Source organism: Meles meles, chromosome X, assembly GCF_922984935.1.
Source record: "Meles meles chromosome X, mMelMel3.1 paternal haplotype, whole genome shotgun sequence".
Lineage (NCBI taxonomy): Eukaryota > Metazoa > Chordata > Mammalia > Carnivora > Mustelidae > Meles > Meles meles.
Genome location: NC_060087.1, coordinates 132,014,851 through 132,040,058, shown reverse-complemented (window position 1 = coordinate 132,040,058; position 25,208 = coordinate 132,014,851). Strand labels below are relative to the sequence as shown.

At 50.3% G+C, this 25,208-nt stretch overlaps 1 protein-coding gene across 2 annotated transcripts in view; it reads left to right on the top strand.

The window, feature by feature from the left end:
- Positions 1 to 25,208, top strand: part of GAB3 (GRB2 associated binding protein 3) — a 78,498-nt gene that overhangs the window by 16,934 nt on the left and 36,356 nt on the right. For both annotated transcript variants that reach the window (XM_045996179.1, XM_045996178.1), the window contains exon 2: positions 23,434 to 23,734. In XM_045996179.1, coding sequence (XP_045852135.1) covers positions 23,434 to 23,734 — 301 coding nt within the window. The remainder of the gene's footprint in view (positions 1 to 23,433; positions 23,735 to 25,208) is intronic.

The window sequence follows — 25,208 nt, the reverse complement described above, 5'->3', positions numbered from 1 at the left end:
CTAAATTAACTTTTTAAGGCTGAATGATATTTATTCTGTGGAATATGTATGGATATTAGCACATTTTCTTTATTTATCCTCTGATGAACACTTAGATTGTTGTAATATCTTGGCTATTGTGAATATGCCGTAATGAACACGGGAGTGCAGATCTGAGACGCTGAGTTCAGCTCTCCCGAGTATGTACCCCGAAGTGGGTATGAAGTTTCAGTTACACAAGATGGGTGAGTTCTAGAGACCTGCTGTACAGCCTAACGCCTATAGTGAACACGCCAATATTGCACACTTGAAAATTTGTTGTGTGGGTCATCTGTAATAAGTGTTTTTACCACATGCAGAGACACAAGGCAACTTCTGAAGGTCATGGGTGTGTCTGTTAATCTTGGTTGTGCTGATGGTTTCATGGGTGTCTGCATCTGTTCAAATTCACATTAATTATGTGGAGTTTTGTGTATGTCACATCTATTTCAATAAAGCTACCTTGTTTGTTTTTTAAAGGTAATGGTTTTGAGGCTAGGAGAATTTTTTTCATGCTAGTAACATTCCACTGAGTCCTGTATTACTGTTTTTCTCATCAAAAATCATTGTTACCTGAGGGTTTTGAAGGGTCAGGGGTGGGAGGTTGGGGGAACAGGTGGTGGGTAATAGGGAGGGCACGTTTTGCATGGAGCACTGGGTGTTGTGCAAAAACAATGAATACTGTTACGCTGAAAAAATAAATAAAATGAAAAAAAAATCATTGTTAAATTTAAAAAAATTTTTTTTCAGCATTTCTTGTGATCATATGATTTTTTTTTTCATTGACTCTAGCAAAGCAATGAATCCTCCTAATAAATTATGTAATATTGAACCATCTTTACATTTCTGAAATAAACCCCAGCTGGACGGGGTCCTTTTTTTATTGTGTTGCTGGATTAGGCAGGCTCTTTTCCACTGGATTTTTGTATCAGTATTCATAAGTGAAATTGGTTTTTGGTTTTAAATTTTGCTTCATTATTTCTGTAAAATCATAGCAGATTTTGTCAAAAAGGTCATACTTGGTCCATACAAAACTTTGGAAGCTTGTCAAATTCAAAAAAAATTTTTTTAAGCAGGCTCCATGCCCAGTGTGGGGCTTGAACTCATGAGCCCGGGAGCAAGAGTTCAATTCTCTGTACGTTGAGCCGGCCAGGCACCTCCTACTTTCGAATATTTTAAGTAGAGTTGGAATGAACAGCATTTTAAAATTTTGGCAGCATTTCCTTCTAAACTATATCTGGTGCTTTGTGTGTGTTTGAATCTTTGTCCACTCTCCCTGTTTCTTTTGTGGATTTGTCTGTTTAGTCTGTATCCCCCCAAGTCAGTTTTCTAAATTCTACTTTTCTTGGCTAGGTCTGTTTCATTCTGGCTATCAAATTGATCTATGTATAATTTTACAAAATGGTTCTTATATTATTAGGTTTATTTTTCCTATTTACAGAGCTCTTTCTTCCTTGTCATTGTAAAGTTCTGCTCTCTCCCCTTTTCCCCTTTTGGTTAGATTAAGCTCATGGTTTTTCTAGTTCATTGATTTTTCACTTTTTTGCTGTGAACCAGCTTTTTGGTTATTCTACTTTTTAATTTTTCTAACTTTAATTACTCCTTTTCTATTGATTAATTTATCCTTTTGGCTTGGTGGATTTTAGACATGGGGAAACGCCATATAGACATCCCAGAGTTGTAATTTGCAACAGAAGCTGACCCTGACTTATTTAAGCAGAAGGAGAGCTTATCAAAATGATACTGGGTAGCTCATAGAAATGTTGAAAGGGCTGGAGAAGCAGCTTTGAGGTTAAACAGCCAGGAAAAAACAACCCAAACCACAACTCAGAACTGGTTTTGGTGAGAAATTGGCTGCCAGCGCTGCCGACCTGTTGACTATTATTGTCAAGGTCATTGCCATCAACACATTCAAGTAAAATGGTAGGATAAAGAAAGAGGAAAGAAAGAAAATTAGTAAAATGTGATAGCAAGGCAGAGCATATACATGGTTCCTGGAGTCCTTGATTCCTGTTTCCCTTTTGCTCAGGGATCCTCACCTGGTGCGGTGCCCTGAACCTTTATTCCTGAGGAGTCTGCGTCCTTGGTGGTATGCCACCAGTATATTTTGGGGGGTGGGAGCTTCGGGGACTCAGAATCCTCCAGATGCCCTTAGATGTTTCCATGCCAGTCGTCTTGTTCCCAGTATCACCTGTTTGTTTCTTTATTATTTATTTATAGTTATCTCTCCACCTGCCATGGGGGCTTGAACTCATGACTCCAAGATTGAGTCACACGCTTCACCCACTGAGCCTGCGCGGCGCCACTGCCTGCCTGGATTTTCTTGGAATAATTTGGCGTCTTGCACTATTAAACTGAGATTTGTTTTGAGCTACGTCAGCCTGTGGATTAAGAGAGAAGAGATTCTGTTCGCACCATCCTAGAAAAGGCAGGTGTTTCTGTCGTGTTTTGGGCCAAGAGTTTAGGTCTTTGAGCTCATCATCCCTTTGCCTTCGCATCTGCAGCGCGTTTGGAAGCAGATGCCTCATGCCCTTTCCCGCTGTTCCATGGTACGGCGCGCGAAGCTCTACTCCCCATCCCACCGCCAGAAAGCCCTTCTCTTCAGCGAGTGGAGTTCAAGCTGGTCGCTGCTTATTTAATGAGGTGGCTAAAAATCTGCCATGGGGTCTCTGCGGGGATGCGAAGAGGCGAGAGCGGGACATGTTGACGGTAACTGGCGACTTGAAGGCATAGCCGTGGCCATCTCATGAAATGCTGGCCACGTGGTGGTCAGTCATTTGTTATGTGGACACGGTGACAGGAAGCTGGTTACGTAACGTGCTTTGCAGATGATCGTGTGACTGTAAGCCACGGGGGCTGGGGTTCCGTCCCGCCGGACCGCGAAAGCCTGCAGAGCGCCCGCCCCGCCCCCTGTGCCTCCTCGGACCCGGGCCCCACCAGGCGTGTCTCGTCCACGGTTGCGGGGCTGGGTGGGGGGGGTGTCCCTCTTGCGGCCGCGGGGAGGGCGGCAGCTGGAGATGCCATCAGCTTTGTTCTGGCCGCAGTGTGGGTGACTCAGCCTGCGCTTCCTGTCGAGGGACTGCGTTTTCCTCTGCGCTTTTCTCCCGTCTGTTCTTGTGCTTTTGGGCTTTCGTTTGTCCTTTATGGTTTTCTAATCGAAGTGTCCTTCACGGACAACATTTGCGCATGGCGAGACGCCACTCGAAGTCGAGGTACCATGCGTGGCCCTGCAAAGTCACACGTCTGTTTCTGCTGTGAGCGAGCAGTTACTTTCTCAGCAGCTTTCAAATGCCTGCCTCGCTCCTGCTGGCTCTCGTGCCTGCTGCTGTAGCTCAGGTCCCAGGACTACTCTTGTGTCTTCTTTAAGCACAGGAACTGGACTTAACATGTATTCCTGTGAAATTTCACTTTTCTCTGCAATTTCTCTTCATACCGGCCTATGAGGACCATTCTGGACTCTGATTTTGTCGTCTAGGCCCTGGGAGAAGAGACCAGAATTCGGGGCTGAGTCCTTGTAGCTGCCACGCTCAGGTTAGGGCATGTTGAGTTTGACATGACCTTGGGACATAACAGCAGTCATTCAGGCAGCTTTGTGCAGAGCTCAGGGGTGGTCTCCGGGCTGCAGAAGTCACGGAGGTGGATGAGATGACTCAAAGGGAACACGACAAGTAAAATGGGAAGGGCCGTAGAGTGAAATTCCGCAAGGTCCCAGCGAAGCTCGGAGACTCAGAGACATGAGAGCTGAGCCCTCGCAGGACGCCACCAGCCAGCGCCCCCCGCCAGCGCCTCCCCCCACCTCCAAAAGCCCCAGCAGACGAGGACACAAGCTGCAGTGGAGACCACCAGAGTGCGGCTTCCTGCTCTTTCTGCTGATGCTGATTCCCAGCAATCCTAAAGCGCTTGGGGAAAAATGGGCAGGGAGGACAGGAGAAGTGTGGTGAGGAAAGACAAGAGACAGGAGATGCTAGTGGGAAGCAAAGGAGAGGGAAGCAGTCTGCACCACTGCTGTGTCCCGGGCAGACACACAGCTGCCTGTAGATGCTCACAGTCAACAGCAAATGTGTGACTTTCTAAGAGACTTATGGAGCTAGTCGGTCACCCACTCAGTAGAACTCATGCCATCTGTCCATGGTGTTCTTGTTCTCCCGTCAAGAGGGAAATCATTCCTGCTTGTCTGTTGTTTTCAGTTCATTTGTGTATTCTTGGAAAGATTTATTTATTCACTTGAGAGACAGACAGATGGTGCACACACATGCCAGTAGGGAGAGGGACAGAGAGAGAGCCCGGCGGCAGACTCCCCACTGAACGCGGAGCCCAGTGCGGGGCACAATCCCACAACCCATGAGATCATGACCTGAGTTGAAACGACGAGCTGGATGTTCAGCTGACTGCACTCAGGCACCCCTTATTTATTTGTTTTTGAGTAATGACTGCACCCAAAATGGAGCCCAAACTCACAACCCGAGATCAAGGCGCCCCCGGTTGTCTCTGTGCTTGTAGCAGTCGCGCATGCTCATTGCCTCCTGTGATGACTTCATTAGGGATCCTAAATAGTGACGCTCAGTCTCTCATTCACTCTTAGAGACTTCATCAGTGGTCAGTGAATGTTACCAGTTAGTATCTTACAACCGCCCGTTAGGACTCATACCACAGACTGATATGGAGGTCGTGGCCCTGTCCAGCCCCAGGGGCCCTCGGCTTCCTGCTTGTGGGATCACTCTTGTTGTAATAGAGACCTTTTGGGTTGTACTGGAGAGAGCTTGAAGTGTCTGGGAATCTGCACAGCACACTCCTTACAGCGGGAGCAGCGAGTGAGCTTGGCTGGGGCCCCGGCGAGTGAATCTGGGCACCTGCGCTCCAAGAGGACGGGAGGGCCTGTGGCCTCCAGCACGGCCTGCCCCACGGCCTTTAAGTTTTCCTGAGACAGTAGAAGAGAGACTGGAGGGCTCTGAGCACAGAAATGACATGATTCCTCATGACCTCTAGCGGGATCACCCATACAGCTGCCCCAAGAGTCGATTGTAGGGGCAAGGGCTGCAGCCCGCGAGTAGGTGGGAGGCGACTGCAGTGACCCAGGTGACAGGGAGGGGGCAGTGCAAGGAGGTGTATGCGGAAGGGAGAGCCAGCGGGCGGTTCGGACGGACTGGTTTTCAGTGACACGAAGAAAGGAGTCAAGAATTCCAGGGCGTTTTGGATGGTGCAGGTGCCATGTACTGAGACCTGAAAGCCCGTGGAAGGAACAGATTTGGGGACCCAAAGTGCCAGAGGGCTACATTATCGAGAGACGGCTTGTGAAAAGCCTCTTCTTGGTTTCTTGAAAATTTGCTTCTGTTTTAGACGTAGGAACTTTATACTTCATTTCATTCAGACGTGTAATTGGGATAAGGAAATTGGAACCCGAAGAATGACGACAAAGGAGAGCGGACTGGAGCAGAGGGGCATATGTGTGTGGCTTGTGTATCGATATTACAATTTATTCACCCTTTTCATGGCTATTTAGTTTCTTTCTGATTTTTAGACATTACAAATAACAATAATAACAATAAAATAACAATAAGAAGCTATGGATACACAGCATCGTGCACATTTGAAAATTTTTGTCAATCTGATGGGCAAAGGTATCCCATTTTTATGTTTTGAAAGGTTTTACTTATGTTTTTGAGAGAGAGAGAGAGTGCAAGTGCACCAGCAGGGGGCGGGGCGGGGGGGGGGAGAGTGAGAGAAGAATGTCAAACACACTCCCCACACACGCGCCCCGAGGTATCACATCTTTTTTTTTAAGATTTTATTTATTTATTTGACACAGAGAGAGATCACAAGTAGGCAGAGAGGCAGGCAGAGAGAGAGGGGGGAAGCTGGCTCCCCACTGAGCAGGGAGCCCGATGCAGGGCTCGATCCCAGGACCCTGAGATCATGACCTGAGCTGAAGGCAGAGGCTTTAACCCACTGAGCTACCCAGGTGCCCTGGTATCACATCTCTAATTAGCGGTGTCTGGATGTATGATTTCCGGCTCTCTGTGCCTCCTGTGAAATGCTTATTCATGTGTTTTCCCAAGTCTTCTTATTACTCGTTCATATTTATCTTAGTATTTCATAGAAGCTCTTTGTGTGTTTGTTTATTAAACTGTAGCTGACTATATGTTCATTATCTCAACTGTGCTCAAGGCTCTTTCACCATGTCGGTATTTGGGGTGTTTTGTAAGCTCTGTTCTCTTAGAGTTTCTGTGAGTTGTCCAGCATCTCATAGTTATATTCCTGTAATAATTAAACATAAAAGATTAACAGAAATTATAGAAAAAATTGTTTTAACAATCATGGATTGGGAAAGGCCCTCAACTTATGTCAGACTGGATGTGCCCAGAGACCCTGTGTAAGGCGGCCCCAAAGCTAGGGCGGCCCCACACCTGCTGGCTCAGGAGTGGGGCAGCCCCTTGTTGGGGTGGAAATCGATCAAAGTCGATTTCCTTCCCCTGCAGGGTGTCCCCTCTGTTTACTTGCCCGTCTGCGCCCCTGAGCAGATTTGCTCCCTGTTCTCTCCCCAAGTGCCTAGAGTGAGTGACATGAAGTCGGGGTTCCTTCCCTCGCTGGTCGGGGCCCCATGCCTGACCGTGCCCTGTCTTCCTGCCAGAGGGAGCGTCTTCGGTCGGTCCTGCTGGCTGTGCCTGTGTCATGCGTGTCGTGCAAAGCCTTTCACCGCAGACTTTCTTCTGTTCTGGGAACTGCGCTTAGTTTCCCTTCTTCACGGGTAAGAATTTTTCCTTGCTTCCCACAGAGAAAAATCCCTTGCCGTTGCTCACTGAAGGGCGGCAGCAGCAACATGCTGCCTGCGTCCCTCAACGGGCTGCTTTGTGGCCCCTCCCAGTTGTTTTGGTTCATCTCCACCAGGTCCTGTTTCACAAGAAGCGAGTCTGTTAACACTGTGGCTTTCGGTGCTGGCAAGAAACCAGTGGTTTGGGGTCTTGGCCGTGAGAACCATGTAATTAGAAATTAAACTAAAGTCGAAGTGGTCATTCAGCCTCACCCAAATTCTCACCCCGAATGAGAACTCTAACATTGCCTTGCCGAAATCGGAGAGCCTGCAGGGTCATCTGTTCTGTACCGTAACTCTGAAAGCAGTGAAATGTGTCGTCAGGTTACTGCCTCTGAGACAGAGGCCTGACTCAGGAAGTTTGCGTGTTTGAGTTCTTTCAGACTTGAGAGCACAGGTGACTTGCATATGGTTTCAACCAGTAGGGCACAGAAAAAGCCATAAACTTCTTCCATAACCCTGACACCAAGTTAGGTCAGGAGATTCCAGTAGAAAGAAAGAAAATTATAGCTCAATCCCATGTACTACAGATATGAGAAACTCATTGCAGACACGTTGTATTTAAACGTAAGAAAATGACAAAATTTCTGGAAGCGAAGGTTGTAGAATGTCAGTGTGATCTTGAGACAAAGCTTGTGTTTATTCCTCTACCCATTCAGTCAGTTCATCTCCTAAATGTTGCCAAGCACTATTTTAGGCCTTAGGCACTTCAAAAACAATATAAACTTCCAAGGCAGATGACAAACTGTGAAACATTTTTGTATCATGTGCGGCAAGCAAAGAGTTCATATCTTTTACCTCCATTAATAACCTTTTCAGTCAGTGGCAAAAGATCAGCATCCCAGTAGAAAAATGGGCAAAGTATACGAAGAGCTGTTTACAGAGGAGCTCCACAGACAGACGTGACACATAAGAAACGACATGCAACCTCATTACCCAAATCTAAACAATCAGATACTCGTTTGCTTTGTCTGTGCGACTGCCACTGCCTTAAAAGAGGTTTCTGAGAAAGCTGGCAGAAAGAGGGAACATATTTCTGAGTACATGTTTGCGCGTGAAGCTCATTGAAAAGAATGAAAAGAACCCAAAATAGAGACGGAAGATCCAGCCAAGTCCTGGAAAGACCCAAGGTCACTTGTACCTCTCCTTACCCCCTTTGGAGGACCTGGTTTTGACAAAATAGGAAAGTGATTTCTCAACGATTCCAGTGAAAAATCCTCAACTCAGTCCATTCTGGACCCTCGGAAGTCACAAGTGCAGCAGGACGGTGATGGGAAGAGGCGAGGGGAGATGGGGAGGCCGAGGCGGGGGGGAGTTCCACGGGGACCTGCCAGCACCGAGGACCCCCTTGAGCTGAGCACACTCAGACGCTGAGTCGGAAGCGAGTCTGGCGAGTGTTGTCACGTTGCAGCGCATCTGTTCTGGACCCATCCCCAGCGGTTTGGGAAGCCCGCGTTTCTGAACCCTGGCTTGCACCTGTGTTCCTGGTGGGAAGGAAGGGCGTTTGGGTCAGTGGCGAGGAGGCTGACGGGCTTTGCCTTAACCGTGAACAGTAAAGGGTTCCTCCTCACACCAGATGTACGTGTCTTGAGCCAAGCAAGTGATGAAACCGACTTGGAACCGAGGACGCTCTTTCCCTCTCCAGGGCAGGACTACAGGCTGGCCCGTGGGGTCTTAGCTGCCCCGGGCCGGCCGCGACTCTCGGTCACACACGGGCGCCCTGCGGTCCCTGGGGTGGGGCGGCCACTGCCGATTCGCGGTGAGCGCAGGCTGGAGGCGGCAGGCCGTGGGCGCCGCTTCCTCCCGTCAGAAGAGAGTTCCTTCTTGTCAGAAGAGCTGTCGCTGACGGCTGGGTGCTGCCACCATCCAAGCGGGACCCTTTGAGGACGGCTCCCTCCTTCTCTTGCTCCCTTTCCTCGCTTTCCTTCCCTTCCACCTGCCTACAGCCCAGGCTCGCACGAGACACACGCGTGTCCCGCAGGACGTCTCTGGTTTCTGGGCATTCGTGCACGGCCCTGTCTGCCGTGTGCTTGCAAAGCCTTTCCGGCTGCCATGGTTAGGTAAATGTCCGCCTCTGTGTTTTCAATACCATTCTCATTTCCTCTTTATTTTTTAATTTTTTTAAAAAAGATTTTATTTATTTGTTTGTCAGAAAGAGAGAGAGAGGCAGGTGGAGGGAGAAGCGGGCTCCCTGCTCGGCAGGGACTCGATGCGGGGCTCGATCCCAGGACCCTGAGATCATAACCTGAGCCGAAGGCAGCCACTTCACCGACGGAGCCACCCAGGTGCCCCTTGAATTTCCTTTTAAAATGTGAGTCTTCAGTCCAGGCAGAACTGACTTTGACACCATGTGCAGTGAAACAGAGACGCGCCAGTTTATGCAGCAGGGCTCACTGAGCTCCCTCTAGGCACACACCCTGCTGGGGCATTTTAAAAAGATTATTCTTGGGACGCCGGGGTGGCTCAGTTGGCTATGCGACTGCCTGCGGCTCAGGTCACGATCCCGCAGTCCTGGGATCGAGTCCCACGTGGGGCTCCCAGCTCCATGGGGAGTCTGCTTCTCCCTTTGACCTCCTCTCATGCTCTCTCACTCTGAATCTCTCTCTCTCTCTCTCTCAAATAAATAAATAAAATCTTTTAAAAAAGATTATTTTCAGCATTAAACCTCAGATATCTTACATCTAATAACCCAAGAGACCAGGTTTTCCAAATTCCTGTATTTGAGGAAAACAAGAAAATCTCTTGGTAGACTGAGCTCATTTTTATAAAATGGCCCTGGACTTTCTCCTCTCCTAGACTGTGTAAGCCAAATGCACACTCTCCCACAACCCCCATCCTGGCTCTCCTCCCTGCTCTCGTCTTCGGGGAGCACTTCACGCCTTTGTATGCCATCCTCATGCAGGCCAGTCTGCTCGGTGAGCACTCGCCTGCCTTCTTCCTGACTCACTCTCGGGCCGTCCTGAGCTCTTTGACCTCGTGCTGCAGTCGTGGAGAGCAGCTTCCGGTCTCAGTGGAGCACACTGTTGAGACCCGGGCTCCTGAGGTAGGTGGTCGGGGTTCAGAGCCCACTTCTGCCACGTTGTTAGCTCCTGCACCTCAGCTTCCCCATATGTACGACGAATGTGTACCTCACAGCATCCAAGTGAAGGTTGAATGATTTCATCCAGTCCATCCAAAGCACGGAGTATGGTTCCTGGGACATCTGTGTGAACTATTTCTGCTGTATATTGGGCGAAATATGTCTGACTTAAGGTCTTCGTCTTGCTCTGGTACTGATGTCCTCTCATTGTTAGTGAGCTCCTTCTAACCCAGGAGCCCTCGTAGCTGTGCACTCGCTATGAGCAGTGAGAACTGTCCCTAGAGGACACACAGCCATGGACGAGAAAGTCCTGTTTTATCATTTTTTTTTAATTGTAGTAAAATATACACAAAGTGATGTTGGTTATTTTAATCATTTGTAAGTATAAAGGTCAGTCGCATTAAAGACATTAATGGGGGGCCTGGGTGGCTCAGTCGGTTAAGCGTGGGACTCTTGATTTCTGCTTAAGTCGTGATCTCCCAGTTGAGAGCTCGAGCCCCAGGTCAGGCTCCACGCTCAGCAGGAAGTCCGCTTGCAGATTGTCTCTCTCCTTCTCCCCCTGCCCCTCCCCCTGCTCTTGTGCTTGCTCTCTCTTTCTCTAAAATAAGTACATAAGTCTTAAAAAAGACATAAATACGTTCTCGATATTGTGTAACCATCACCATTATCTGTACGCAGCACTTCGGGGTGAAAGTTCATGCCAGCTCAGTTGTCAAGTTGTCACCTCGAATGTTCCTTTGTATTTTGGTTCTACCTCAGCCTCTTAATCTATCACAGAAACGAATGACTAATTTCAAATAGCTGTTTGTTCCGGAGTTGGTTTGGGCCCATTGTTCCCACCCATCATTCTGCATCCTGAGCCTGATACCTAATGGGCTGGTGACCCTCCCAGGTTCACACACCTGCAAAGTGGATTAGCTGGTCTTAATGACCGCCGAGAATCTGCCATGTAAAAATTAATGAGAAACTAGGCAGGACACTCAGTGGCGCTCAGACTGACAATGCATGAGGAAGGTCAAGTCCATGTCATGTAGTGTGGCACACTTATCTCTGCTGAACATTCCTCCTCGGGATTCCTCCTTCCAAGGCCCACCACACTGCAGAGATACGGGACTTTTCTGCGTCTGTTGACAGCCGTGGAGGCTGATCCTGTGGGCCAGGCCATCTCCAGGACAATTGCAGGAAGTTATTCCATGCCTGGGACAAGTCCTAGCTCTATCTGGCAGCGTACAGAAGGTTACAGGCCATCAGGCTGAAGGGTCACCAGTAATCCCAGGGCTGGTGGCACTGAGCCAGGACAAAGAGGAGCAGTATAATGTGCTCCTGGAAATTCCCGACCTGCTGCCCTTGGGGCCCATGGCTTTTGTGGTCCCCCTTGGCAAGGAAGTAAAAGGCGGAGAGAAAGTAGAACATGATCCAGAATTCTGTTTCTTTGATGATTTTCACCTTTTGCAACCCATAAACACACTCCAAACTTCCTGAGCGTTTTCATGGCGAGACCACTGGGAAGAGAATGGGAGCTCCCAGTCGTTACCAAATGCTCCCCTTCGTCTCGTGTTCTGGGACCACATCCAAGATTCCTGGGGGCCTTACAAATTGCAAGCGGTGGCTGAGTTGTTAGGTTTTCTAAACACTAACTAGCACTGGCTAAGTCTACTTCGATAGCAGCATGCCAACAAGAAAAACCCGATGGGGGAAACCTGCTTGTAGAGGAACAGGGATGAGGAAGGTTGTAAGACGCAATGAAAAGTCAGTAAATCGGACAAGGGCAAGTCTTATTTCTCTTTTCCTTTCTTCCTCCATGTCTCCTGGACTCTGGAGAAGAATGTATGCAAAGGGCCAGAAATATTCCACCTTGGGAGACTGAGCTAGATCAGGGGAAATGGTTCTGACAGTTCTGTGGGCTAACACAGTCTTTGCTGAAAGGGCTCTAATGAGTGACTGCGAGGGTAACCCTCCGTCACTGCTTCCCCCCACACGCTTCCCAGGTACTGCACGAGTGGCAGGAGCAACCAGCTGGAAAACCTGGGTCACCAACCAAACCCCACTGTTTTCTTTCTCCTTTAATTTCAATTCAATTTTAAAGATTTATTTATTTATTTATTTATTTGACACACACACACACAGAGAGAGAGAGAGAGAGAGAGAGGGAGAAGCACTGAGCAGGGAGCCTGACATGGGACTCGATCTCAGAACCATGAACCAAAGGCAGGCGCCCCACTACTTGGACCACTGAGGCGCCCCTAATTTCAACTAATTTGTATTCAACTTCTTAAGCTTAAGAATGTTCTTGAACACTGAAAGGGGAGCTGTGAAACTTGGATTAATGAACAAGACTCTTCATGTCTCTGAAGACCAGCTTCCTTTTCTGGAAGATCAGCCCGTGTAGGCTGTCCTCTGTCCACACGGCACCTTTTGGCGCAGCGCTTGGCCCATGAGGGCTCGGAGAGCATCACACGGACCTGCTCTTCATGCAGCCGAGCCAGTGAACGTCCTTTCAGCGGAGCGTCGAGTCCATCTGCGTTTAATGTGCATGTCTGTGCGCTTGGGCTGAAATCAAGCATCTTGTTGGCGCCTTCTGTTTGCCCCGCCCTTGGAGATTTCCTTTGCTGTGCCTTCCTGGTTTCTTGCAGATCGAGGCTCTGTCTGTAACTTGTTTAACTAGATCGCCAAGTGGCCGGCGGCCTTCTCTCATTCCCTTAGTGTCACTCTCTTGCACGAGCAGCCAGTGACATGGGTGCATCACGTGGCGGCTGTGGCGTGTGCCAAGCCCGTGAAAGCCTCTGGAGACACTTTGGGGACCCGGTAGGCCATGTTCTTGCCGTCCCCGGGCACACGGGCAGGATGGGGACAGGCCCGAGTCGGTGAGAGAGAGAAGGCTGTGAGCCCCGTTTCCCCGCCGAGCGGAGGCGTCCCCTGCGGCCGCGGCGATCGGGACAGCTGCTTTGGAAGCGCTGAGAGCCATGGGAATCTCTTGGCCAGGACAGAGCGAGCCCAGAGGCCCACACAGGCCCTCTAATGGGTTAAGTCCGAAACTGCCGTGGCCGAAAGGACAGCGAGGCCAAAGGGTCACAGCCTAAGCACCCGCTGCAGCTGCACATGGGCCCTGCTCCTGCGGCGGAGTGGGAGCGCCTGGCTCCGAAGGTAGCTCTCGGACCCGTCCTGTGCAGAGGAAATGATTTCACAGCTTTGGGATTTCACTGCTGCAGAGGGGGCAGGGGGCCAACTCCGCTGGAACGAAGGGACAGTAATCACTCTGGCCAGAGAAGCAATTTAACCCTGAGGTGTCTCTTTACAGCCTCAGAGACTCTCAGGATGTTTCTCAGTTCATTTCAGTGTCTCTCAACAATGGACACAATCCAGACGGGCCACTTTAGTTTTATTGGAGTGAATTCTGGAGCCCAAACTTGCTCGAACCCAGCCAGGTATATGTCACTGTGCAAGTGCTCCAAGTTCAGCTTTGATTATGTTAGTAACCAATAAAAGCTCATCGTACATGTGCTTAGCTGATCCTTCTCACACCCCACTTTCATCCTGGCTGATTTGAAAGCCCGGGACCAGGGTGCCTCAGGGGTTTGGTCAGTGGAGCATCTGCCTTCGGCTCAGGTCATGATGCTGGGATCCTGGCGTTGAGGCCCACGTAGGGCTCCCTGCTCTTTGGGGAGTCTCCTTCCCTCTCTCCCACTGCCTGCGGCTCCCCCTGCTCGTGTACTCTCTCTCTCTCTGTCAAATAAATAAAATCTTTTTTTTAGCTTTTTAAAAAAGATTTTATTTATTTGACAGAGAGAGATCACAAGTAGGCAGAGAGGCAGGCAGAGAGAGAGGAGGCAGCAGGCTCCCCGCGGAGCAGAGAGCCCGATGTGGGGCTCGATCCCAGGACCCTGAGATCATGACCTGAGCCGAAGGCAGAGGTTTTAACCCACTGAGCCACCCAGGCACCCCAATAAATAAAATCTTTGAAAAAAAAAAGGTCCAGTACCAAGCCTTGCCTTGACTACCTGAGGTCCAGCTCACAGACAAGATCTCTGAGATCGTTCTGCATCACATCCCCAGTTGTTGGCACAATCCCAGTGATTAGGTTTCTTATGAACCCACAGAGCTACTCCTGTTTCTCAGGAGTAGTATTTTAAACCTCGGTCTGTGATACCATGAAATTGTATGGAATCCATTCACTCAAGAAGTATCAGCCCACAGAATAAAGCTGTGACCCACACACAAGGCCTCTGCTGTGTGCAGTGGGACATGGAGGGGAGCAGGGGAACAGACAGCAAATCTCAAACGACAAGGAAAATGCCAGGTATTGGCAGTGGCCTAGAGGGAATTAAGCTAGGGTGATGTGGTGGGGAAGGCGTGTGGCCGGCCCCTTGAATTTAGATGAGCAGAGAAGGTTTCTGAAGATATGACAGTGAAGTTCAAGCCTCAGTGACAGGAACATCAAAAGAAATCCCAGTTCATATGGGATTTCCTAGGCCGTGTTAGACTTTGGATTTTACTGTGAAAGCATCAGGAAACCTCTAGAAGGGGCTACTCAATGGAACAACATGATCTCATTTCGGTTACTTAGAGATCACTGACTTCTCTGTCGAGAACGAATTTATTGTGGGTGTTGAGAGTGGATGTGGGTGACTCGGGCCAGGGTGGTTGTAGGGTCTGTGGACAGAGAAGTGGGTTGATTTGGAATGTTTTGAAAGCAGAGTTCACAGGACTTGTTAATGCTTTGGATGTGCAAGGTGGAAGCAAAGATCACGGCTTGGATTTAGAAGATGGATGCGTGGGGGTAGCATTTCCTGAGAGACTGGAAGGCTGGAGGAGGAATGGCTTTGAGGGCCATGAAATTGAGAGCTTAGTTTGGGCATGTTAAGTTTAAGAGACAGATATGTAAGTGGAAATATCTGATTGTTGATTACATGGGTCCAAAGTTCCCAGGAAAAGTCCAGGTTGGAAGCATACTTTTGTGAATCATCATCAAATACATAGTAGTCAACAGGTATGAAAGCCCAAGAGGCCACTAAAGGAGAGTGTTGTGTAGCTCGATAAGGGAATGCAGTCCAGGAGGGACGGTGGAGGGGGGTGTGTGTGGGAGACGGGGTGAGAGCGAGAGAGAAGGACAGAGTGGGCGCATGCACGTTTCTGATGAGAGACGGCCCGTGCGTTTCATCATGTCTCTAAGGGGTTCATAAGCCGTAAAATGTGAGGAATTCTCTGCTGAAATGGTCACCTTGAGACTGTGGTTCGGAGACAGATGGATTCTGCTTGTCTTCACAGGGCTCTGACCTATAAGCAGATCGTTTGGAGAAGCTTCATGAAGCTGCCTTGGATTTCTGTCGGGCCTGAGGCTCCAGACCAAACACTGCTGTCCAGAATGCCCTTCCCCTTCAGGAGAGGCTTTGTGTGTACTGTGTCTCTTGACTTCCTCCTTTCTCCTCGATTCTGGCCGCTTACCTCTAGAAAGGGGGCTGCTGACTTCAGCTCCCTGGAGGGGAGGCCCAGGAAAGGGCGTTGTCAGCAGCTGCCCGGGTGTTTCTGTTCGTTTTTCTCCCTGCTCTGTGTTTCACATTCACTGGTCACTCAGGAGACTCCGTTTCTCACCACAGAAGTTCCATTTGCTTTTTGTCGATTTCTCCTCTCATAATCTACGTGTTTTCCTTTAAACCTCAAACAAACTTTATAACTTCTAAATTCTTGTCTGCTTATTCTGTCATCTCTGTGATTTTTAGGCTTCTATGCATTAACTGATCTTTTTCTTGATGACGAGCCCCATTTTCCTGGCTCCTTCCATATTTTAGTAGTTTGGGGGCGATTATTTACACTGTAACTGTTATAGTGTAGAGTATCTGGATTTTGTTGTCTTCCTTTACAAAGTGTTGAACTTCGTTGAACTTCGGGCGAGTCAGTAACTGTCCAAGTCAGTAACAGTCCAAGGCTGCTGCTGCTGCTTTGTTTTGTTTTTTAAAGATTGATTGATTGATTGATTGATTGATGAGAGCATGGGAAGGACAGAGGGAGAAGCAGACTCCCTGCTGAGGGCAGAGCCCAACATGGGGCTGGATCCCAGGACCCTGGAATCATGACCTGAGCCGAAGGCAGCTGCTCAACGGACTGAGCCCCCCAGCCCCGCCCCCTCCCTCCCAGGCTTATTTTTAAGCTTTCTTAGGGCAAGTCTAGAATGGTTACGCTCCAGGGCCAGTTTGGCCTCTTTCTCACTCTAAGCTGTGTCCTTTCTAGAGTTTTTACGGAACGTCTCTGGCTCTTCCTCTGCAGCTCATCAGAGCTCCCTACACGTCCCAGCGCCATGCACGCCCTGCAGGCCCTGCGGGTGGTTCAGTCTGTGTCTCCGGTAGCTGTCACCGGATTCCACTCAGGGAGCTGACCCCACACGTGCTTGCTAGGTTGCGCGGGAGCTACGGGGAATTCCTGTGCGGATCTCTGCAACCCCTTCCTTACCCGGCTCCCTCCTCTCTGCTACTCCCCCTGCTCCCCGAACTTCTGTCGCCTCAGCCATCTGAGGCTGTGATCTCTGTCTTCTCAGCTCTGCAAGATTGCTGTGCAAGGCTGCTACACCCTGCGTGGGACCCCCTGCCTGCAGTGTAGGCTAGAAATGCGCCCACAGGCTGTGAAAGCCAGAGCGGGCCTTGAGCTGACCTCTTTTGTTTCTCTTCTCATCCAGCTCGCCGTCCTGCGCTGACTGTCATCCAGTGTCTAAAGCAGTTGGTGCATATGCTTGGTCTAGTTTTCTAGTGGGTTTGTGGTCAGTCCAGTGCCAGGTACACCAACGGTCTCAGAAGCTAGAAGTCGGATGGGGCGCCTGGGGGGCTCAGTTGTTAAGCCTCTGCCTTCAGCTTAGATCATGATCCTAGGGTCCTGGGATCGAGCCCCGCGTTGGGTTCCCTCTCGGCCGGAAGCCTGCTTCCCCCTCTCCCACTCCCCCTGCTTGTGTTCCCTCTCTCGCTGCATCTCTCTGTCAAATAAATAAAATCTTAAAAAAAAAAAAAAAGCTAGAAGTCTGAGGCCCAGATGTCGGCAGGGTGGGTTGGTTCTGAGAGCTGAGATGGATCTCTCCCAGGCCTCTCTCCTTGCCTTGTCAATTGCCATCTCCTCCTTCTGCGTCTTCATGACACATTCCTTCTGTGCGTGCGTCCATATGAACCGGGGGCGGGGCGACACAGTTCAGCCTATCACAGTGAAGTTCAGATTCAAGTCTCACTTGCACGTTGGTACAAACCAGGAGGTGTTTGTAAATTATGAAGGCAGCAAGTTAGGTTGGTTTAAGAGGAGAACAACACACAGCTTTTACTCTTAGAAGGATGAGATTCGATTATTTTGCTATGGTTTCCATAAAAATGCAGAGACCTGTGATCTAGACATGCCTTCCTGGAGGAGCTCAGTGGTAGCACAAACACTTTTCCACAAGGTTACAGGATGTTGCAGGTTTCTGTTGTTAGAGATGATACTGGTGGGGAGGTAATGAGTCAGCTTGGTGGCTGTGGCAGGAAAGGCTGATGGGAAACAGATCTCTGATTATCAGAGCTGGACGAGCCCTCACAACCCATTAGTGTACGGTGGGGTTTATGGGTTCCAAAAGGGGAGAAGCAGTTTCCCCAGGGCAAGCAGTACCTTGTGCCCCGGTGAAAACCAGGCCCATCCTCATTTTATAAGTTTCTTTTTTTCTTCTTTTTTTATAAGTTATTTTCAGATTGAGAATGTTTCGCTGTCCGTTTCTCATTGCTTCCCCATGGGGACAGCGGATGGGAGGCAGGCCAGGGCACAGCATTTCCATTGGCAGATGCTGAGCTTCCCAGCAGTCGAGCTAACTGCTCAAGGTCACCCAGAAAGTCAGAAGTAGAGTCAGAATTCAAATGCAGGTCCTGACTTTTACTCCAGCCCCTCCCCATTTTTGCAGTCTGTTTCTCTGAGTCGGAATTTTGGCTGATTGTTTGCAGGACACACTCATCTTCACAGTCTATCCTGAACTTTTGACTTCCCCACTTTCCATCTTGGCTTCCCGAGCTGCTTGTGACCTGCCCAGTAGAGGAGGTCCAAGGAGAGAGAAGGTAGAGACCCGTGCAGCCACGGAACCCGGCCATCCCGCACTTTCAAAGGTCAGCAGCTCCCAAGTGAGAAGAGACAGCAGCCCTCAGGCCTCTTGTCCTCTGTGGGTCTAGAACTTCTCTGACAAACCTTCCCTTTGTGCACAGGCCTGGCACGTGATAGGCATTTAGTAACTGTTTATCCAATGGATCTGTGAACATGGCCTCCAGAGGAATTGTTTTCAAATCCTTTTTATCGGGGCGCCTGGGGGACTCAGTTGGTTAAGTGTTAAGCATCTGCCTTTGGCTCGGGTCATGGTCCCAGGGTTCTGGGATGGAGCCCTGCATCGGGCTCTCTGCTCAGAGAGGAGTCTGCTTCTCCCTCTCCTCTGCCCCTCTTCCCGCTCATGCTTGCTTACTCTCTCTCAAACAAATAAAATCTTTATTTTTAAAAAACATTTTATTTATTTGTCAGAGAGAGGGAACACAAGCAGGGGGAGTGGGAGAGGGAGCCTGATGCGAGACTCCATCCCAGGACCCTAGGATTGTAACCTGAGCCGAAGGCAGACGCTCAACCTTCTGAGCCACCCAGCCATCCCTAAATAAAATCTTAAAAGAAAAATAAAGTTTTGGGGCACATGGGTGGCTCGGATGGTTAAGTGTCTACCTTCAGTTCAGGTTATCATCTCCAGGTCCTGGGATCAAGTCCCACATCAGGCTCCCTACTCAGCAGGGAGTCTGGCTTCTCCCTCTGCCTCTGTCTCTCCCCCCAGCTCCTGCATTCTTTCTCTCTCTTTCTGTCTGAAATGAATAAATAAAATCTTTAAAAATAAAGTTTGATCTCATAGATAGCCTTCCTCCCATCCTTTTATTTTTCTCATCGTTGATCTGGGGAAGAACCTGGGCCTTTGAGATGCCAAATTTCCCACAGTCTGGGTTTTGGCTGATGACAGTCCATGCCAGGCCCCTGAAGGCACAGAACGTCTGCGTGTTTTGCTTCCTGAGCAGTTGTTGATGCTTAATATGCATCCTTACTGATTCGCCAGGGACAGCAAAACGCTGGTACTCCGATTCTATCATTTATTTTCCTTTATGAGTCAGAATACATTTATAAAAACATGTTTCCCTTCATCTTCCTGGTGGTCTGCTCGTAGGAGAAGCAGGGCAATGACCAGTTTGCACGATTAATGGAGTGGCTCCCTCCCACCTTCTGAGGATGAAAATTTTTTCTTCTCTTTTTTTAAAAGATTTTGTTTATTTATTTTTTAAAAGATTTTGTTTATTTATTTTTTAAAAGATTTTATTTATTTATTTGACAGACAGAGATCACAAGTAGGCAGAGAGGCAGGCAGAGAGAGAGAGGAGGAAGCAGGCTCCCTGCTGAGCAGAGAGAGCAAGATGCGGGGCTTGATCTTAGGACCCTGAGATCATGACCCAAGCTGAAGGTAGAGGCTTAACTCACTGAGCCACCCAGGCGCCCCTTTTTCTTCTCTTTTAATATCATGATGAACACATGGATTTAAACATAGCTGATGGGTTTCCAGCCACTGTAATTAGTATGTTTATTAAGGCTCAAATTGTTCCATATTTGGCCAGTAGGAGCTTCTTTAAGTTGACTCTGGAGTCCTTCTGACATGACTCTGGTCAGATCTGATAACTTCCTTGTGGCCGTATTTCATTGTATCTTTTTTTTTAAGTTTATTATTTTTAAGTAATCTCTACACCCCTATAACCAACATGGGGCTCGAACTGACAACCCCGAAATCAAGACTGAGCCAGCCAGGCATCCCTGCTCTATTTCAATGCAAAGAGGTTCTCTTTGGTGCTGGCCAGCAGTTTCAGATATCACATGTCTCCCACTTCCAGAAGGGCTCCCTGCTTAGTGGTCCCTCTGCTGGTCCCTCTTCTCCCTCTGCCCCCCCCCACCTCGCACGTGCACGTGCTTGCTCTCAAATAAATACACTCTTTTTAAAAAAAATACAAAATAAAACAATGAAACCCTGCGGGAGGGCCTGCTGGTGAGTTGTGCTGCCTCCTCTGGGAGTTCCTGGGCACCTGCCATTTTTCCTTCTGCTTCCACTCCTGCTGCCCCGGCTTGCGGAACTGCCGGCCCTCGGACGGTTTAGGCCTCTTCAATCCTGGTGCCTGTCGGGCCAGTCTCAGCCCCTCAGTCCCATTGCCGTGGCCGGACTGGCCCTTGTGGTTCTTACTATGACGGCCAGGAGTCCTTTAGCAACAACCATGAGGAGATTTTGAAGAAATCCAAGTGTATTACTTACGAGACCCGGAACACCTGCGGCCACACAGCGAGGCTGTAGGTAGAGGAGTGCTCACGGAGGCTGGGTTCTGCTTTTACTAGGGCCCAGGATGGGGCATCGGGTTTCCTGGGCTCATTGTTGCTGAGTTTGAAGCATGAGCGTGGGAAGAGAAGAAACAAGTGGCCCGAATGGTCACTTACCAAAATCCACCGGGGTCTCTGGAACAGAGGTGCCCTGTGGGGCGAGGGGCCCTGCTCCCCATCCGGTGCTGTGTCTCCGAAGTGGGTGTCTGGGGAATGCAAAGCCTGACTGGGACACTTGCATTACAGGAAGGTGCGAGAGAGCCTGTGCCTGGTGCGCCCGCCTCCGTGGTCCCCATGCTGTCGCGAGCAGCAGGAGGCCATCAGGAGGCGGCTGCTGAACAAATGAGTGACCCCAGACATGTCTGTGTCTTTCTCCTCTGCGCTCCCGCCGTTCCCAGCCGACACCTCCGTGGGCCGCCTCGGCGCTGGTGCTCGGTTGGAATCTTCCCGTTTCCTAGTTCTGCCCCTTCGCCATCCCAGCTGTGCAGCGGGCTTGTCTCGGGACTGGCTCGCGGCCGCTTTTCTGTGTTCTTCGTCTGCGGGGACGCATGCAGACCCTCAGTATTACCCCCCGGAACTGCTGTCAAAGGAAGAGAAAGCTGTTCCCATAAGACTGAGAGCAGTTCAGTAGAAACTTGGTTCTGCACTCAGAGTTCCTCTTTTACAGTCACTTTTGGGAAGTATAACACAGTTCCCCTTCACAGTTCCCGACTGAAGTCGCCTTTGGGAAGTTCGGGGACCCAGAGTCCCCGTGAAGGCTTTCCTTAGCAGGCGCGCTGGGTGTTCCCGCATCCTCTGGACCCCTCGCTGGGCCCGCACCGTCTCAGGGGACCCAGGGATTAGGTTTTGTGTCCCTGTTTGCCCAGTTCCCATCCCCCCACGTCCCAAAGCCCGCAGCGATGCTCGAGCTCCTTCTCTTCCCATCCGAGGCTGAGTGTTTGTGACAAGGATTGATGGACTCAGCCGCTTTTCTGTCCCTCCTGGATCGTGGGCACACGAACATGCTGTTCTTTCTCCTGTCTTAAAAATAAGGACTTAATCACATGCTTTGTCCCTCTTCTGAGTGGCCCGACCTGTCCTCAGATGTTTACAGTGTCCGTAAAGGCAGAAGCGGCCGGGGCTCACCTGCCAGCCACCGATCCCCCTCCTTGTCCCGACCCAGCGTGAAGCGGCACCTTTGCCTTCTTGTGGCTGTCCCTTGCCACGGCCTCAGAAGGGTTTTCTGGTCTGAGATGTAATGGTTGGCCATTGGCCTGAGTGGCCTTCCGCCTCTCAGGACCCGGGCAGCTTCTCTGCTGCGCTGGAGCTCTTGTTCCCTGGGCAGGGAGGGAGTCGCGAATGCTCCAGTTGGGGGCTTTTCCTCTCCCCTGGCCTCCAGGTCGGTGGGCTTCTAAATGTGTCAGGCACCCGTGAAGCTCGAAATATGAAATACCTCCTGTCCCAGTGGCCGTCACGCCTCCTGGCAGAAGCCCACGCTTCCTGCTGTCGCACCTGCTGCTCGGAAGAGCCGAGTACAGAGCTGTAAATCTCTGCACTTGCCCTTGGCAGCTGCAACATGAGGAGCTCCCGCGGAGAAGAGCCCGCCGCAGCCAGCAGCCTGTCACCCTTGTCGGTGCCCCGCTCTCCCCAGCAGAGAGCGAGGTGTCTAGTGTGGGGAAATGGGGAACCTGAGGAAGGTCTTCTCCCGGAGACGGTGGGAAGTTTACAGATACCGAGGACTCTATACAACGGCGGGGCCATGGTCAATTGCAAATTAACGTCTTTTCCTAGGCTTCATACCCCGGGACGGAGCTCTTCTAGGTTGGGGAACGTGGGTGTCTGCGAAGCCATGTCTTGGTGCTGGTTTCTTTGGAACATCATTCTCTTTTCTGAGCACAGACTAAGGTTTCCCTGATCATTTTACCTCGGCGCTTGGCTCTTTCTGAGATCCTGTGGCTTGGAGCAAGTTCCTTTTACCTGTTACAGCGTTTCTCCCCAGGGCCCGACAGTCGCCTCCTCCACCCTTGGCCTTCAGGATGCGCGAAACACACCTCTTTTCAGACGCCCCTGGGGCGTCCCAATCCCTGATCAGGAAACACTGATTTAGGAGGTGAACACTCAAGTGTTTAACATCTAAAAAAAAATCCTCGGGCACCTGGGTGGCTCAGTTGGTTAAGTGTCTGCCTTCGGTTCAGGTCATGGTCCCCGGGGCCTGGGATGGAGTTTTGTAACTTTTTTGTAACCTGCTCCTCCCTCTTCCTCTGCCTCTATCCCTGCTTGTGCGTGCTGTTCCTCTCTGAGAAATAAATAAATTAAATCTTTCAGAAAACATACCTTGGGGACGCCTAGGTGACTTGGTTGGTTGAGTGACTTGGTGTTGGCTCAGTCATTCTGTCAGAGGGGTGGGACTGAGCCCTGAGTCAGGCTCTGTGCTCAGTGTGTCATCTGTTGAAAATTCTCTCTCCCTCTGCCCCTTGCAGTGCTTGTTTCGTTCTGTTAAAAAAAAAAAATCCTTTGGCCTAGAGGTGTTCCAGTCCATAGTCACACACTTGTGAAGAGTTGGCCCCAGAGCCCGCTCTCCTGTTTTCACCTCACGCTCGCTACTGCTCCTTCCATGCTCACTTGAGTTCACATCCCTTCCTTACAGATTAGCCTTAGTTCATTTTTCCAAACCTCAATGCTCTCATATGGAAAATGGACATCAAAATAGTGACTGCTCCCAAGTATAGCTTTGGAGACTAAATGGGTTATTGTGAAGCCCTTGGGGCTTTACATCAAGACAGTCATCCACTTCAGATGGTGATGACTGTGTCAAGTGTGTGTAAGTCTTCTCTTGCCGGGCAGTTGTGTAGAGGTGTGCTAGAGTGTTCTGGCAGTGGCGGGCAGTCCTCAGTTGTGTCTGATTTGAGAGTCTTATCTTGGCTTTTGGACCGAGATGGAGGGTGGTAAGCCAGCTGTCTCCTCACCAGTCACCAGGGGCTTTAGCGGGAGCGTGTGTCCATTTCTATCATGTCCCTGTGCCGCGTGACTGTTGAAGGGCTGTCCTTGCAGTCACTGGCTAGAGCCGGCTTGAAGGCATTGTGCACTGCGTTCCAGCCGAGGCGGTGGCCTTGGCCTGAATTCACTGCGGTGATCTCCCCTCATCAGGATGGTAAGTCACTGTCCCCTCGCCTCTCTGCAGGCCTGGCGCCGGCGCTGGTTCGTGCTCCGGCGGGGCCGCATGAGCGGCAGCCCGGACGTGCTGGAGTACTACCGCAGCAAGCACGCGAGCAAGCCCATCCGCGCCATCGACCTGAGTGAGTGTGCCGTCTGGAGGCACGCGGGACCTGGCTTCCTGCGCAAGGAGTTTCAGAATAATTTTGTGTTCATCGTCAAGACGACTTCGCGTACCTTTTATCTGGTGGCCAAGACCGAGGTGGAGATGCTGGTGTGGGTGTACAGCATCAGTCAGGTCTGCAACCTCCAGCTGGAGGAGCGCGCAGGTGAGGGGGGAGGGGTCGGGGGTGGAGGAGGTGGCCGCCGGGAGGGTGGGGGGGACCAGTGACGATGCCGACTGCCGCTGCTTCCAGTGTGTGTGGACAGGCTCCAGGACATCCTCAGCCACATTCTGCCTTTACCACTTCTGTCCTGCGGCACGTTTGGGTGGCACATTTACCTGGTTCAAATGTGCCACAGGAGAGGTGCATTAAAGGTAGAACGTGGCTGCTGCTGATTTCCTGGAAATATTAAATATCAGTGTGTTTTAGTAATTCATGGAACCCCAGGTTTTCTGTTGTTGATCGGGTTTTTCAGCAGTGGGCGGTAGAAAGCCAGAACTCTCATATCTCATATCTCCCATCGGCTTGAGGTTTGTGCAAAGCAAATTAGCTCTGAGGTTGCTGTGGGCTTTTCCTCCCGTTCTCTTCCTCTCCCCTTTGCTTGCTTTCTCTTGCTCTCGCTCACTCTCACTCTTGCTCTCTTGCATCCACTGTACTCCTGGGCTGTAGAGCGGAGTCACACTTCGGCTACCTGCGCCATCTTGAATCTGATCTCCTTTCGCGTCAGTTCTAAACTGCAGTCGCCAACCCCATCAACGTCGCGCTTCTCACCCCCAAACACATCGAACGCTAGGTGGCGCTGCAGCGTGTTTCCTGGGAAACTTCAGTCCCATCACTGAGCTTCTGGAGCTCTGGAATAAAAGGAAACGATGCGATGGCAAAGCCCTGTATTCTTGCTACAAGGGTTGAAGCTTCCTTGCGAAGCCACAATGAGTCCTTCCTGGCCAGAGTCCAACCGATGCAAAGAAGGCAACCGTCCCTGACCAGCTCTCCCCACCTTCAGCCTAACACTTCTGTGTCTGTGTGCCAAGGTGTGTGTCCCCTCTGTTGCTTGCCTCATGCAGAAGTTATCGTAAAACACAGATACTCCATGTATTTCCCAGTATTCAAAGAAGAACAGGAATGAGTCAGAACCTGGCAGAAAACAGGTCTGGCAGGAATTTGGAAGAAGCCAGAAACCACCCCTATGACCTTTATCATTCCCTGTAGCCCCCCCTCCTCAGTTCTTAGGAGGACGTAAGAGCTGAGTCCTCTTCATGTGAGAATAACACCCCGGCCCTTTCTTGTGGCTTTTCACATGAAGTGTTTGGTCCTGTATCCAGCAGCCCTAGCTGGTCACTGCCTCGAGTGTACTTTGGCCGGGAGCTCTGCTAAATGCTCTCGTGCATGAGCTCATCTTGTCCCCAGACGAAGTTTGTGGCCTATGTGCTATTAGCATCTCTGCCTTACAAAGAAGCAAACCGGCAGCAGGTCGGTAGCAAACCCACAGTTCCAACAGCAAACAGCACACCCTGGACTTGAACTCAGGCAGTTCTGCATCAGTGGGACGCAGGAATACCAAACTCATGCCAGTGGGTTCAAAGGGGAGATAAAAGCAGGCTTTTCGCCGGCCGGTTCTGAGTGTCATGCTTCTTGAGAA